The sequence below is a fragment of the Aricia agestis genome, chromosome Z (genome assembly GCF_905147365.1).
Source record: "Aricia agestis chromosome Z, ilAriAges1.1, whole genome shotgun sequence".
Classification (NCBI taxonomy): Eukaryota; Metazoa; Arthropoda; class Insecta; order Lepidoptera; family Lycaenidae; genus Aricia; species Aricia agestis.
In genome coordinates, this window is record NC_056428.1 from 25,201,291 (window position 1) to 25,216,676 (window position 15,386).

The 15,386-nt window shown below is 34.8% G+C and overlaps 1 protein-coding gene across 1 annotated transcript in view; it reads right to left on the bottom strand.

Annotated features, from left to right (window-relative positions):
• The window catches only part of LOC121739357 (eukaryotic translation initiation factor 4 gamma 3-like), an 86,941-nt gene that overhangs the window by 57,152 nt on the left and 14,403 nt on the right, over positions 1 to 15,386 (bottom strand). Inside the window, exon 4 of the mRNA XM_042131767.1 lies at positions 837 to 946. Coding sequence (XP_041987701.1) covers positions 837 to 946 — 110 coding nt within the window. The remainder of the gene's footprint in view (positions 1 to 836; positions 947 to 15,386) is intronic.

The following is a 15,386-nucleotide window of genomic DNA, read 5'->3' on the forward strand; positions in this document are numbered from 1 at the left end:
CTATACATTTCGCAGAGCTTGTATATTTTATGCGTTAAACACTTATAAGTTATAACATTTTGGGGTGTTTTTCTTATTATGATATTAGGAATAATGCACTGAAAAAGTACTTCCAGTAATATTTTGAACATAATTTCAACTTAAAATTCGATAACCTTAACCCATTACGGTTAAACTTAAAAAAAATCCTCTAGTCAACATTCTTATTCCCATTGAAATTTAACAATAACACTTAAATAAGCTATTTGTCTATTAGGCGCATTGCGTAGATAATATATTAAGTTATACCTGTGGTCTTATTTCGTAATTTATATAAAATTGAAGTTTGAACTCTTTATGCATTGATTACTATTACTATCAATATGTGAATTAATGTATAAAATACATGTACTAAAATTGTGTTTTTATTAACATAATAATGCTTAGGCCCTATATCAACAAAGGTTTTTATAATCAATCTACTTTAAACTTTACCTGTGCCTATTTTCACATTCATTAATTACCCAAGTTTTTGCTTAGCATACTTTAAGCTTCATACGAATATTATACTGCATGAATCACGATATACTTACTAACATCATATTACATTGGTTTTTCAACTTCAAATAAGTATTTGTGACTGACAGACTTTTACTTAATATAACTATATTATTTATTTTGGCCTGTAACAGTAAATTTTTTCTATGTTTAATGTTACTGACTGGACGTTCTTAGTTAAAATACTGGCCACTTGTCTTAAAAAAAAAAAACTGCTTACCTACTTGGAGCACTCAAAATTTGTACAAACGTTTCAAATCTCGTATTTTTTTTAAATTTTGCGTGGCCGTGATAGTTACCTCGGATGGGAGGCGGGCCTGTTTCCGTGTTGTGGGGCCCGGTACTGGTAGTTGACCAGTTGCGGCCGACCAGGCTGCTGGTTCTGTGGCGAAATGAATGTTGGTCCAGCCTGGAAAATAAAAGTTAGATTTGAATTTAGAAGTTGTGGCCATTGAGATCTATATTATACACTAGGATAAATCCTTATATCGGTGTATAAGCGTGAAAAGCGTGTCAAGTTAGGTCCGAGTTACTCGGTCATAATAAAGGAGTCGGTCTGCATAATATTTCGTGTAATAAAAGTGTTAATAAAGGTTTTTACTACGAATAATAAAAACTAGTTTTTAGTGAACATTTTAATGCTAGATATTGTTGAGTTTTGTGGTTCCGCTAAATAATAAACCATAAGAACGGCCAAAGAATGCCTCAAACATTAAATACGTAAGTTTTGACAACGTTTTTTGGCCTTATTAATCGGTATTTTTGTAAGCTAAAAAGATAATTTACAAGTGCAATAATCCGTTATTCGTGCTATATAAGGCATTTGTGCTAAAAATGTCACATCAAGTAATAATTTGGCTACAAGAATTGCATAGCTTTTTACGTGTGTTTAGGGATGCACATTACTTAAACTATAGTTTATCGATATCATGAACTAAATGACTTTCTTTTCAGTATTAAAATATGCTTCGAAATGATCGACAAATCTGGGGGCACGGCAGTGCCCCAGCCAAGCTTTTTAGCAAAGGCACGGCCGTACCATACTTTTCTCGAAGCGGTTCGCGGCTTTTTCACACCCCCTTTATCTTCGATGTTAACAAAGCTATGGATTTAGAATTTCGGTGACTAGGAGCAAGTATTAAAACTATCTCAACCTCCAAATTACATTGACATTTCGATAAATAGTTTAATAGTTACGGATGAGCAAAATTACTACATTTGTCACTCACTGACTGACAGATCATCAAAATTCTAAGGTACTTCTAGCAGAATTAGAACCTTAAAATTTGGCAACAAGCTAAGTCGTTATCCACTATGAAAGTAAAAATTATGAAATTGGTCAACTGCGAGTCGGGCGTACATAGGGTTCCGTGTAGTAAATTTGTATGGGAGCCCCCCTTAAATCACAAGTTTATGTACTTTTTATTAATCTATACATGTATGTACATCTATACATATAAATAAAATTATTAATCTATACATGTATACATCTATACATATAAATAAAATTGGAGTGTCTGTTTGTAAACCGGTTTTTAGGGTTCCGTAGCCAAATGGCAAAAAACGGAACCCTTATAGATTCGTCATGTCTGTCTGTCTGTCTGTCCGTCCGTATGTCACAGCCACTTTCCTCCGAAACTATAAGAGTCATACTATTGAAAATTGGTAAGTAGATGTAGTCTGTAAACCGCATTAAGATTTTGATACAAAAATGGAAAAATTATTAAAAATGTTAGGGGTGCCCATAGGTACAACTGAAACAAAAAAAAAAAAAAATCATCTAACCTATTATACGTGTGGGGTATCTATGGATAGGTCTTCAAAAATCATATTGAGGTTTCTCGTGTCATTTTTTTCTAACCTGAATAGTTTGCGAGTGAGACTCTTCCAAAGTGGTAAAATGTGTGTACCCCCCTCTAACTTCTAAAGTAGGGGCACGATAAGTCTAAAAATAATATATGATGTACATTACTATAAAAGCTACCAACGAAAATTGGTTTGAACGATATCTAGCAAGTAGTTTTTTTATACTTCATAAATGGTAAACCTTAAACCAATAAAACATTTTTTTTTCATCTAACCTATGCGTGTGGGGTATCTATGGATAGGTCCTTAAAAATCATATTGAACTTTCTTCTATAATGTTTTTGTAACCTGAATAGTTTGCGAGAGAGACTCTTCCAAAGTGGAAAAATTTGTGTCGCCCCCCCTCTAAATTCTAAAGTAGAATGATTAGTCTAAAAATAATATATGATGTACATTACTATAAAAACTACCATTTGGTTTGAACGAGATCTAGCAAGTAGTTTTTTTTATTAGTCATAAATGGTAAACCTTAAATTAATTGTCATTAAATCAACTGAAATATAAAAATAAATCAAAAACCTTTTAATTTCATTAAAATAGACCTTATTACTGCTGCGGAACCCTTCATGGGCGAGTCCAACTCGCACTTGGCCGCTTTTTACTAGATGCATATATGAATGTATATAGGGTACAGACAACAAAACAACATTATTTACAATTTTTGTCTGTATGTCTGTCTGTCTGTTTGTTTGTTCCGGCTAATCTCTGAAATGGCTGGAGCGATTTTGACGAGACTTCTTTAGGCACATAGCTGGTGTAGTAAGGAATAACTTAGGCTACCTTTTAACCGACTTGCGAAAAGGAGGAGGATATATTTCACTTATGTTAACGCGGACGAAGTCGCGGGTAACAGCTAGTCTATAGACTAGTAGTTACCCGCGACTTCGTCCGCGTTAACATAAGTGAAATATAAAAAACGGTTCTTTCAATATTACAGACATACACTCCAATTTTATTTATATGTATACATATAAATAAAATTGGAGTGTATGTTTGTAATATTGAAAGAACCGTTTTTTACTACATGCATATGAATGTATATACGCTACATGTATGTACACCAAAACAACATTTTTTCCAATTTTTGTCTGTATGTCTGTCTGTCTGTCTGTTTGTTCCGGCTAATCTCCGAAATAGCTGAAGCGATTTTGACGGGATTTTTTTTGCCAGATAGCTGATGTAGTAAGGAATAACTTAGGCTACTTTTTAACCGACTTCCGAAAAGGAGGATGATCCCCCCTTAAATTTTTATTTTATTTTAATATTATAATTAAATATTAAAATACACATATAATAAAGGACTTTGTGAAAAATTCAAGTACCTACTACCTGTTGCCATCTATACTAATATGATAAAGAGGTAAACTTTGTTTGTTTGTTTAATTGTAATGAATAGGCTCAAAAACTACTGGACCGATTTTAGAAATTCTTTCACCATTCCAAAGCTACATTATTTACGAGTAACATAGGCTACTTTTTATTTTGGAAAATATAGGGTTCCGTGAGATATTTCAGTTTTTGGGAAACAACCAGAAAATTTTCTTATTTTGCGAACGCTGCCTAAACTATAATACTCGATTAAAACTCGCGCGCGAGCCACGAGACGAGCCGCGAGACGCGCCGCGAGCCCTGAGTGTAAACTCGAGCTCGCGGCTCGTCTCGCGGCTCCGCTCGCGGCTCGCAGGGCTCGCGTCTCCAAAGGAGCTCGAGGAGGACGCGAGCTTGGTGTTTACACTCGCACTTCGACGCGAGCCGCGAAACGCGCCGCGAGCCGAGCCACGAGCGAGTATAAATCTAGCATAAAAGATAGAACTATACAATGTTCTAAGTGAATGTAGATCTTATAAATATCTACAAAAATGTCCGCGACACACTATACCTATCTTTGTCAAGTGAGGCACAAGAACCAATTATTTTATTTAAAAATCTTGATTTTTTTGGACTACATTTAATTTGGATTTATTTTACTCATGCTAATAAGCCTTATCAAAATAAATTATTTCATCACTAAGTATAGTTTATGTAGAATATACTAGCTGTCCCGGCAAACATTGTTTTGACCATATAAATAATTTTTTGTATGAAAAATAGATGTTGGCCGATTCTCAGACCTTGGGTAGGTCTGAGAATATCCTACTAATATGCTCAAAAAATTTCATCAAAATCAGTCAAGCCGTTTCGGAGGAGTATGGCAACGAAAACTGTGACACGTGAATTTTATATATTAGATTTGGTATTTGAATGATCAAAATTTGACGTTTGGTTTAGAAGTTATGGCGAAATTAAAATATTGCGATTTACGCCCGTTTCGAAGTGGGCGCTACCAATGCGGGGATGCGCTCGCGGGAAGGGTATACATAATCTATACGTCTTCTATACTAATATTATAAATGCGAAAGTATCTCTGTCTGTCTCGCTTTCACGCCATAACTACCGAACCAATTGTAATGAAATTTTGTATACAGATAGTCTTAAGCCTGAGAAAGGACATAGGCTACTTTTTTACTGGCAGAAAGGGTTGTAAGGGGGTGAAAATGAGTAAATTTGGTCAAATTAAGTTGGTTCCAAAAATTCATAGTAGATGGCGCTGTGCGTCTCCTACATCGCGCTGACGCTTGCTCATTCGTCTTTCTATAAGAGGGGGTATTATTTTACATTCGAGTTTCGATCTTTTTCGATTGTGATTTCTTTTTTTAGTTATTAAATAACTCAGTACTTTATTTATGCACTGACGTAACCTTAAACCTATCAATGATATAGTTTATGGGTAAAGTTGTGTAATTGCGGGGCTAAATAAGCTTCAAAATTTGGCATAAAATATAAAGTTTACTTTAAAAAAATGAAATACTTATTATGTGCACTGTGCACACTGCACAGCTGTTTTGATTTAAGGGGTACCAGGGTTTTTTATAAAAGCTTTTGAGTTTAGACACCAATTTTGTTGACATCGCGCGCTATAAACTGAAGTCCACGCGAACGAAGTCGTGGGCAACAGCTAGTTATTGATATAGAGCAAAAAAGGTTGAAAAAAATCACGTTTGCTGTATGGGAGCCCCCCTTAAATATTTATTTTATTTTTAGTATTTGTTGTTATAGCGGCAACCGAAATACAAAATCTGTCCAAATTTCAGAAGTCTAGCTATAGCGGTTCTTGAGTTACAGCCTGGAGACAGACAGACGGACGGACGGACGGACGGACGGACGGACGGACGGACGGACGGACGGACGGACAGACAGACGGACCGACATCGAAGTCTTAGTAATAGGGTCCCGTTTTCACCCTTTCGGTACGGAACCCTTAAAAACGCGCGAGGCTATAGCGTATAGGCTGAAACGTAGTTCGAGTCTGTATACATTTAGGGTGATTCTACAAAAATTGCGTAACTCAATGTCATCAGTCGATAAATATTAATTCTTATATATAAAATTCTCGTGTCACAATGTTAGTCACCGTACTCCTCCGAAACGGCTTTACTGATTTTAACCAAATTTTATATGCATATTCAGTGGGTCTGATATCGGTTACTGGGTACTTTTTATATTGATAAGTGCATTTGTTGAAAAATTAATAGTAAATTATTACAACGCGAGACTGACGGCGACCATTGTTTGTGCGATGGGGTAGCGACGGACGTTGACATGGTGACATACTTATTTAGTCACTTCAATAAAATAATACGGGCGAAATACTATAAATGGCAAAGAAACGTTTGCCGGGACAGCTAGTAATATTATATTTTAAAGATTTCTCATGTATAAAAAATATGTAATCTCTGATTAGTCACTAAATTTCAGATATTTATTTTAAATAGTATAAGATTATTACACCTTAAAATAATATAATATCTTATATTATTTTAAGGGAAATAATAAAACGAGCTAAAAAAAAATTACTTTGCGACTGATGATGAACATACTGTTTTAACAACATGAGCGGTATTAATTTGACTAAGCGAAAAATAAACTAAACTAACGACTAATATTGATTTATAATAAAATCCAGAACGAGCTTACAAAATGTGGAATGCGATTAATCTATTTCAGATATTAAAATTCTATCCGAGCGACTGTATTACTAAGTGAGCGACTGGAAATACATAGCGGGCAACTTCAATATTAAATATAGATTCAATTTGTCTAAGTGAGGTTATTTATTAGGAGCTACTTAAAAGCTCACTTTGAGCAAACTTTTGTGAGCTGCTTTATTAATGATAATTGGTTACTAATATTCTATTTGAGACTTTATATTCAATATTTTGATACGTGTTTTAATGAAAACTACATATTGTTAAATGCGTGCGAATTCGAATGGGGCGGGGCGACAAATCGTTGCAGTCAGGTGAGGCCCGTAAGTTGGGCTGTGGACCAATACGACTTTTTTGGGTTAGGTTAGATGGCTAAGGCGGCCGGGAGCGTAGCGCAGTGAAGCGTGGTTATTTTTTTGTGAACCACCCAGAAGTAGGAGCCCCGCGTAGCGGAGCTCCGTCGACTCATAATTGAAGCCAGTTGTTTTTTTTTTGTATAGGTCGCCATTAAAATTTTTACCCATTTCTTTGACGTTCCGTTAAGGATTATAATTTGTGTAATTTATTAATGATTTTATACAGTGTGTAACAAAAATAAGTGATAATACTTTAGGGCGTGTACGTGTTCCTTGTAGAGAGTTCACTGTGAAAGTAGCAGCGCTGAAAGACCAAATTTTTTTTTTCACTTTTGTATGGGCAAGGGCCCGAGCGTCACACGAGTTTCCCCATACAAAAGTGAAAAAAAAATTTGGTCTTTCAGCGCTGCTACTTTCACAGTGAACTCTCTACAAGGAATACGTACACAAGTATTATCACTTATTTTTGTTACACCCTGTATATAAACGGGGTTTACCCCGTAAAGGGTAAAGGGCAAAGGGGGGGGGGGGGGGGGCTTTAATGAAGAATAAAAAACACAGACCGAGTTTCATAAAGATGGCGAGGATGATTCTTGAGCAAGTGACAAAAAGTTGCGAAACCAGAACACTCACTACATCGACACTCAGCGGGGAGGAAAAAAAAAGATGCAAGTCTTTTCCTATGATATAATACATAAGGTAATAAGCACCGACAGTCAGTAGTAAAAAAAAACATCTAAAATAGCGCTATTTTAGATGTCTAAAGTGTCAAAAACCGTTGAAATAGAAAATCGAAATCGATATCAGTTTCGGGAGTAAGGCACCTGGTTAGAAAAAAATGATACTAGAAACCTCAATATGAAGACTTATCCAATATCAATATTATGTTATCCACGCATAGGTTACATGAATTTTTTTTTCAGTTGTATCTAAGTGACCCCCTAAATTTTTTTTTTATTTTTTATTTTTGTATCAAAATCTTAAAGCGGTTCACAGACTACATCTACTTACCAAGTTTTAATAGCTCTTATAGTTTCAGAGAAAAGTGGTTGTGACATACGGACGGACAGACAGACAGACAGACAGACAGACAGACAGACAGACAGACAGACAGATAGACAGACAGACAGACAGACAGACAGACATGACGATTCTATAAGGGTTCCGATTTTGCCATTTGGCTACGGAACACTAAAAAGCCTGGAGATGGACAGACAGACAGGTGTCAGTCTTTGAAATAAATTCCTAAAAATAGGAATTTATTTCAAAGACTATTTGGGTAAGGAACCCTAAAAAGGGGAAATTTTCTCTTTTTTTCACTATCTTTGTCACGTTTTGTGGACGCGGACGAAGTCGCGGGCAACAACAGCTGGTAAAATAATGTTTTTCAATACAACCCTTAATCGTTTTATATTATAAACAAAACAAAGAACCCTTACAAGTAACTTTACACTTATAAGAAAAGTTATTCCAGTTGATTTTCTCACATCAGGCTCTATTTTTGAAATGTTTGAAACATCAAACACTGAACATCAGACTTTTGTTACAAAAGTTAGCCATTGTATAAAGTCACTCAGTAATATTTCTTTTGCGAAGCCTTTGTAAGAAAACGACAGTTTTAATAATGGGTGATTTTTAAGAGGTATAGGATTTGCTTTTAAAAAACAAAATATCAATATAATTTAACGTTTAAAGATGATTTCACGCAAATGTTGGCAGCGGCTCCGCTTTAGATGGTCCATGCGCAAGGTCCAATTTTGGCACTCTCTCTCCAACATATCGATCGGTATTTCACGAATAATTGCTTCAATATTGGCTGCCAGTGCGTCAATCGTTGCTGGTTTATCCCTGTAGACATGAGCCTTAACATGGCCCCACAAGAAATAGTCCAAAGGCGTTAAATCACACGATCTTGACGGCCAATTGACGACCGTGAAAACGTGAGATAAACTGTTCATAAAATCATAACCCTCCTTTATGCTTCGCCGTAGTCGGGTAAAAAAACAAATAGCTTCTATTTATTAAAATATTGCTTTTATTGCCCAAACACGAAACCTCTGCTCTAAGTTGATGAGGAGTTGGGTATCCTATTGATTACCAGGTGATGCTGCAGCACCAGGTCAACTTTCCATTAATGTGTATAATATTCATAATAGTACAGGGGCCCTAGAACATTTTTTTAATACTATAAAGCTATTTTTTTTTTGTTTATATTAACTACATTTTGATAAGATGAACAACATATTTTTTATCTGCGAAAAATCTTGAAAGTGGTAGCTAATAGAAATAGAAAGGATTTCATACTTTGACTTGATGGTCCTATTACTTTTAAACAAAAAATAAAACAAACTTCCAAGGTAAAAACAATAGGAATATTAACTAAAAAGTATTAAATAATTGTTTCTCTAATAGTGCCTTTTCCAGAATTCGTCAAAATCCCAACTATTTCTGTAGATATTATAGTCTTCACTACTTTTTTGATTTTTTATGATTAAGAATTAAGAAATTTAAAAAAAAAACCCGCCAAACCACATTAAACAAAACCGGCCAAGTGCGTGTCGTGTCCACGCGCAATATAGGGTTCCGTAGTAGCTCTAGTTTTTGATAATTTTTGTATGGTTGCAATGAATGTACATTTATAACGTGTTTTAAACTACTAACAACATCATCTCAGTTACATTCAAAGGAATTTGATCGAAAGATTATTTTATACTTTGCAGAACACATTTTTTTAAGTTGATTGACTATAATTCAAAAACTTATAAAGTTTTCTTAGCCGTGATAGCTTTGCTTTTAAATTCAGCATCGAGAATTTTCTCACATTTCCAGAAGCAACCGTTTAGTTTTTTCCATTTTAAAACTTAATATTTCACAAACTGATCCCTAAATCGGAAAATGATCTATGAATACTCATAAGTCATAATATTTTTAAAAACCTATCCAACGACACCCCACACGATGGGGTAGACGCGAAAAAAAATATTCATTCCCGCTTGATGTGTAGAGAATGTAACATAAAAAAAATAATTTTTAAGATCCTTTTTGTCGGCATCATTAATATGTGATTGTATATAATATGAATTCATGCCAAATTACAGCTTTGTAGGTCCTATAGTCTCTGAGCAAAACCGCGTACAGACAGACGGACAGACGGACGGACGGACAGACGGAAAGACGGACAGACGGACAGACAGACGGACAGACGGACAGACGAACAGACGGACAGACCGAAACTATAAGGCTTCCTTGTTGACTACGGAACCCTAAAAGTAAAGAAATAATATTTACGGACTAAGTTTAAATAATGGAGAATGTTACCTTATTTTGATTATTAGCAGTCCACATTCTCTGTCAAAAATAAAGAATATTAGTGAAAGAATTACTTGGATACGTTAATTAGTTTCCGATTTATAAGCAAAACAAGTTGTAACTGTGCGACGCGGGCGCCCGGTAACGGTGTGACGTCATAGCACAATACCGCCGCGCGGGCCCCATACAATAAACGTGATTTTTTGCTCTATCTCAATAACGGCAACAGGTAGGCATTTAACATTTTCACCAAGGCCTTAATTATATGTGTACTTTAATAATTAATAATAATAATATAATAAAATAAAAAATTAAGGGGGGCTCCCATACAAAAATCACAATTTTTGGCCTATTTTGCTCTCGGTATGTGTATTCATAAGCGAGTCCGATTAGTAAAAAAATACACATAAATAATCGGCCAAGTGCGAGTCGGATTCGCGCACGAAGAGTTCCGTACCACCACAGTGATTTTTGTATGGGAAGCCCCCTTAAATTTTTATTTATTTAACAATTTATGTACACAAAAATGTTTACAGTGAAAGTCTTTATTTTATTTTAATATTATTATTAAATATTAAAGTACACATAATATAATTAAGGCCTTGGTGAAAATTCCAAGTGTTTCCGTTATTGATAAAAAACAAAAAAAGGTAAAAAATCGCGTTTTATTTATTTAAAGAATGTTACCTAATTTTGATTATTAGGATTCCATATTCTCTGTCAAAAATAAAAAATACTAGTGAAAGAATTACTTCGATACTAGAGATCGCCCAATGGTCGAAATTCGACCTTAGTTTCAACGACATTACGACTGATAATATAGGTTAGATTAGGTATTAGTTAGGTAGTCCTAACTAATACCTAATCTAACCTATATATATATATATAGTTTATAGAGCAAAATAGGCCAACAATTGTGATTTTTGTATGGGAGCCCCCCTAAATTTTTTATTTTATTATAATCTTATATCTTTAAACGAGCGATTCTTGTATATATTTGCTCGTTTAAAGATATAAGATCGTGGGATATATTGCTCACAAAGTAGTATTATTATTCGCCAATAGATGTCAGGAAGAGTCATATTTTTCAGTTTATCGATTATCGATAAAACACTAATATATATATATATATACAGGGTGTAACAAAAACAAGTGATAATACTTTAGGGTGTGTACGTGTTCCTTGTAGAGATTTCACTGTGAAAGTAGCAGGGCTGAAAGACCAAAATTTTTTTTCACTTTTGTATGGGGAAACTCGTGACGCTCGGGCCCTTGCCCATACAAAAGTGAAAAAAAAAGTTCGTCTTTCAGAGCTGCTACTTTCACAGTGAACTCTCTACAAGGAACATGTACACACCCTAAAGTATTATCACTAGTTTTTGTTACACACTGTATATATATATATATATATATATATATATATATATATATATATATATATATATATATATATATATATATATATATATATATATATATATATATATATATATATATATATATATATATATATATAATTGGAATCTCGGAATCGGCTACAACGATGTTCATGAAATTTAGTATATAGGGGGTTTCGGGGGCGATAAATCGATCTAGCTAGGAATCATTTTCAGAAAATGTCTTTTTATTAGTGTTTTATCGATAATATCGATAAACTGAAAAATATGACTCTTCCTGACATCTATTGGCGAATAATAATACTACTTTGTGAGCAACTAATTGTTTTAACGACCAGCAGATGGCGTTATTAAGTAACACGAAGTCAATGAGTGTTTTTGCTATACCGAGCAAAGCTCGGACATCCAGGTACTAGGTAGCAAAAAATCACGTTTATTGTATGGGGCTCGGGCGGCGGAATTGTGCTATGACGTCACAAGCGGTCGCGAGGCTGTTAGCGGGAATCAATATTTTTCGAAACTTTGAATGCCTATAAAATCAAAACTACTAGGTATTTTTGACTGCAACAAAAACTAGTGTATTTGTATACATACAGGCTTTACTGTGACAAAATTTCAAGCAATTTGGCATACCTAGTAACATTATCCATTCCTAAGTGTAAAGTATTTTAAATCCATAATTTTCCGCTAATATGTAGATTTTTGATTTCACATAACATATTTTCACAGCGAACCGAAGCGACACAATCAGCTTGGCGATACAAAAATTAAAGTCGCTGTTGCCGTAGTTTACTTGGCGGTCCCCCGACAGACCGTGACAACAATAATACCTAATTAGGGAGTAAAATATTACTTTAATGTTAGGAATTATTTAAACTTAATGTCAGTACCTAAATATTTTTTCATTACTTTTTAAAGTGGTTTGGCGGTTTTTTTTAAAATTTCTTAATTTAATTTTATTTCATGCTTTTTAATTTATTTAAGCTTTTAACAAGGCAATCGAACAGTTTTTATGAAGATTCGTTGACATGTCCTGGATTCCGAGATTCTTATGCCTTACGGCGCTCCACTAATTAGTATTGCTGATAACTGATAAAAAACAAATTGGAAAAGTATACAAAGTCAAAGTTACTGAATACCTAATGGCACAAAATTTAAACTAACAAGTTTGATTCATTAATTAGAATCAAAACAGAATCGTAGGTGACGTCTTTTTTTAAGAAAACAACACGAAAAACAAACATGATAATAACAGAAATTGTTTCTTTTTCTAAAGAAAATACTTATTGCTAATTGACACCCTTAAACATCCTATTATACTTTGTTTTTTGTTTACACTTTTGTTTTATTTTTATCCATTTTCTCCTTGTAATCTTAATTATCGAGATGTTTACCTTTAAATTTTCGTTCGGCGGGTTAGATTTGATCTGTGGAAACTGGAAACTTATTTTGTTTACTTTCCGAAAATAGCTTTAAATTATTCGGTTCATTCGTGAAATTAGGTGTTTATTTTTTATTAAAAAAGAAATAGAAATATTACTTATACACAGTATTATACAAATAAATTTTGTATTTAAAATAAGGGACAGACGCGGAAAAGGCTCCGAACGCACTTTAGGAGTGTAGGTATTTTATTATCGTTCGCGCTGTACTCAGAGCCAAGCTGCCAATGTTGCTGATATAAGTGTAAATAACTGGCGACAACTAAGTTTAATTTTTTTGCAAGCTAGACGTCTTAGCTATGGCTAATATCTAGGCTGGCTTTTTCTTAAGAGAAATCATTTTTAAAGAAGGAGAAGAAAATGACTAACGTCAAAATGTCCGCCATTTCAAGAAATACGCGATTTCAAGCTCATCAATAATTTTAATAAGTAGAAAACTTTATACTCACTAATTTACTTACCCTAAAATTAAATACAATTCTACAATGCTCACCGGATTAATCCAGTGCTGTCTAAATGCTTGATTTGGCTACAGCAAACTATCTATATAACAGGCGGAATTGAACTGTACCATAGCCAGGAATCGATATAAATGCAATAAAAAGCAAAAAACGTGTCACAATATAAACGCATGATTGCATGGTACGTTACGTATACGATAAGACGTCGAAAACATTGATTTGTGCAGGTAATAGTAGCAAACATTCAATTATTATATTCCCAACTTCACGCAAAATCTCAAAAATGTGATACCCGGTCTAAATTTTGTTCAAATAAGTACTAGAAAAGCTAGTCTGGGTATCATTTTCATATTTTGTAATGTTATCATGAGGTGCTACTTAGATATGAGACACCCTAACCTTAACCCTAAACCCCTTAACCGAATCTAGTCGGGCCGTTTAGGCAATTGTTAAAGTGTGCCGAAGACAGATGCAATTATGTAAGGGAGCATACCCATACTACGTGACCTACTTTTTAAGATTTTTTTATTTAAATTTTATCGCATTTTATATAAAAATTCAAAAGGTTTTTTTATAAAGTTTTTTTTTACAATTGACTAAAGTATATCGGTGCCATTTTGTTCGACAACTTTTTGCCATCTTGTTGGTAGGGAGTAGGGACATGATCCCATTACTTTTAAAAGTTTTGGGGCTTCTGATGAAAAAACTGCGACAAGTGGTTTTGGCAGTCATCTTGTGATGTCAACCTGACACTACCTAAGGAATTCTGCAGCGACCGAAACAGGTGGAAATCAAAAGGTGCAAGGTCAGAACTATACGGCGGATGCACTAACACCTCCCAGCCAAATTTTTGTAATTTTTGCTGAGTGGCTAAAGATGTGTGAGGTCTAGCGTTATCATGGTGAAAAACCCCACCGCTTCTGTTCATTAATTTCGGCCGCTTTCTCTCAAGTTCTTGCTTTAATCTCATTAGTTGTTCGCAGTACAGTTCAGAATCGATGGTCCTGCCTGGCGATAACAGCGGGGCTAAAATGGTCGCTTTGGAGAATCATGATATGAATCATAATATGATTAATTTTTCTAAAATCGCATAATGCAACTCTTATTGCAATTCATTTCTGTATTTTTGTAATGATTTGACATTTGTCGATTTGACAGTTTTGACAATTCATTTGCTGAATTGATTGAGAGGAATTCGACGCCCCCACCGAATAATCAGACAATGTGCTATTGTGGGGTTTTTGCTGTTATGCGATTTTTGGCATCTAGAAGTCAAAATACATCTTGTGAATTTTTTTCAGAATTTTTCTATAGATATTTACAAAGATATAAAAAATTATGTGTTTATTCCATAACAATACTTAAAATTGTATTTTATACCAAAAACTGGGCAATAGGCTATTGCGAAAAAATATGTCAAAACGAATTGACGATAAACGACTATTGCATGACTATTCAGGTAAATAAATTGCTGCCTATTGCACACTTCCACTCCTGCGCATCTCACTTTTACACTCCTTCCACTCAGTTAGCCGCTGATCCGCCCGCCGCACCCGCCTTAGGTTCTCCAGACACCTAACTTCAGCTAACCGAACCTTTACAGCTGGCCACCAAGCATTGTCGAAGGCTCCCTCTGTGTCCAGCGATACCACAACAGAAATTTTCTCCTCTCTCTTCTTTCTGATGTGGTTCAATAACCTATAGAGGGCGTCTTCGGTGCACCTTTGGGGCATAAAGGCATATTGGTTGGGTTTTATTTTGGACAACTTGTAAATCTGAGTAGGACGACCATCATATCGCGGTGATCATCTCAGTCCACTCACCTCCAGCCTCCAGTCTCAGACAAGCATCAGATCAGTCATCGCAGAAGACAGGACCGAAGAGTCAGGAATTGTCAGACTTTCTTCATTAAAAAATACGAAAATAAGAATGTCTGACTGTCCCTGCCTAGCTTTTTTGGATGTCTTAAGTCGTCATAGACGTAAGAACGTCG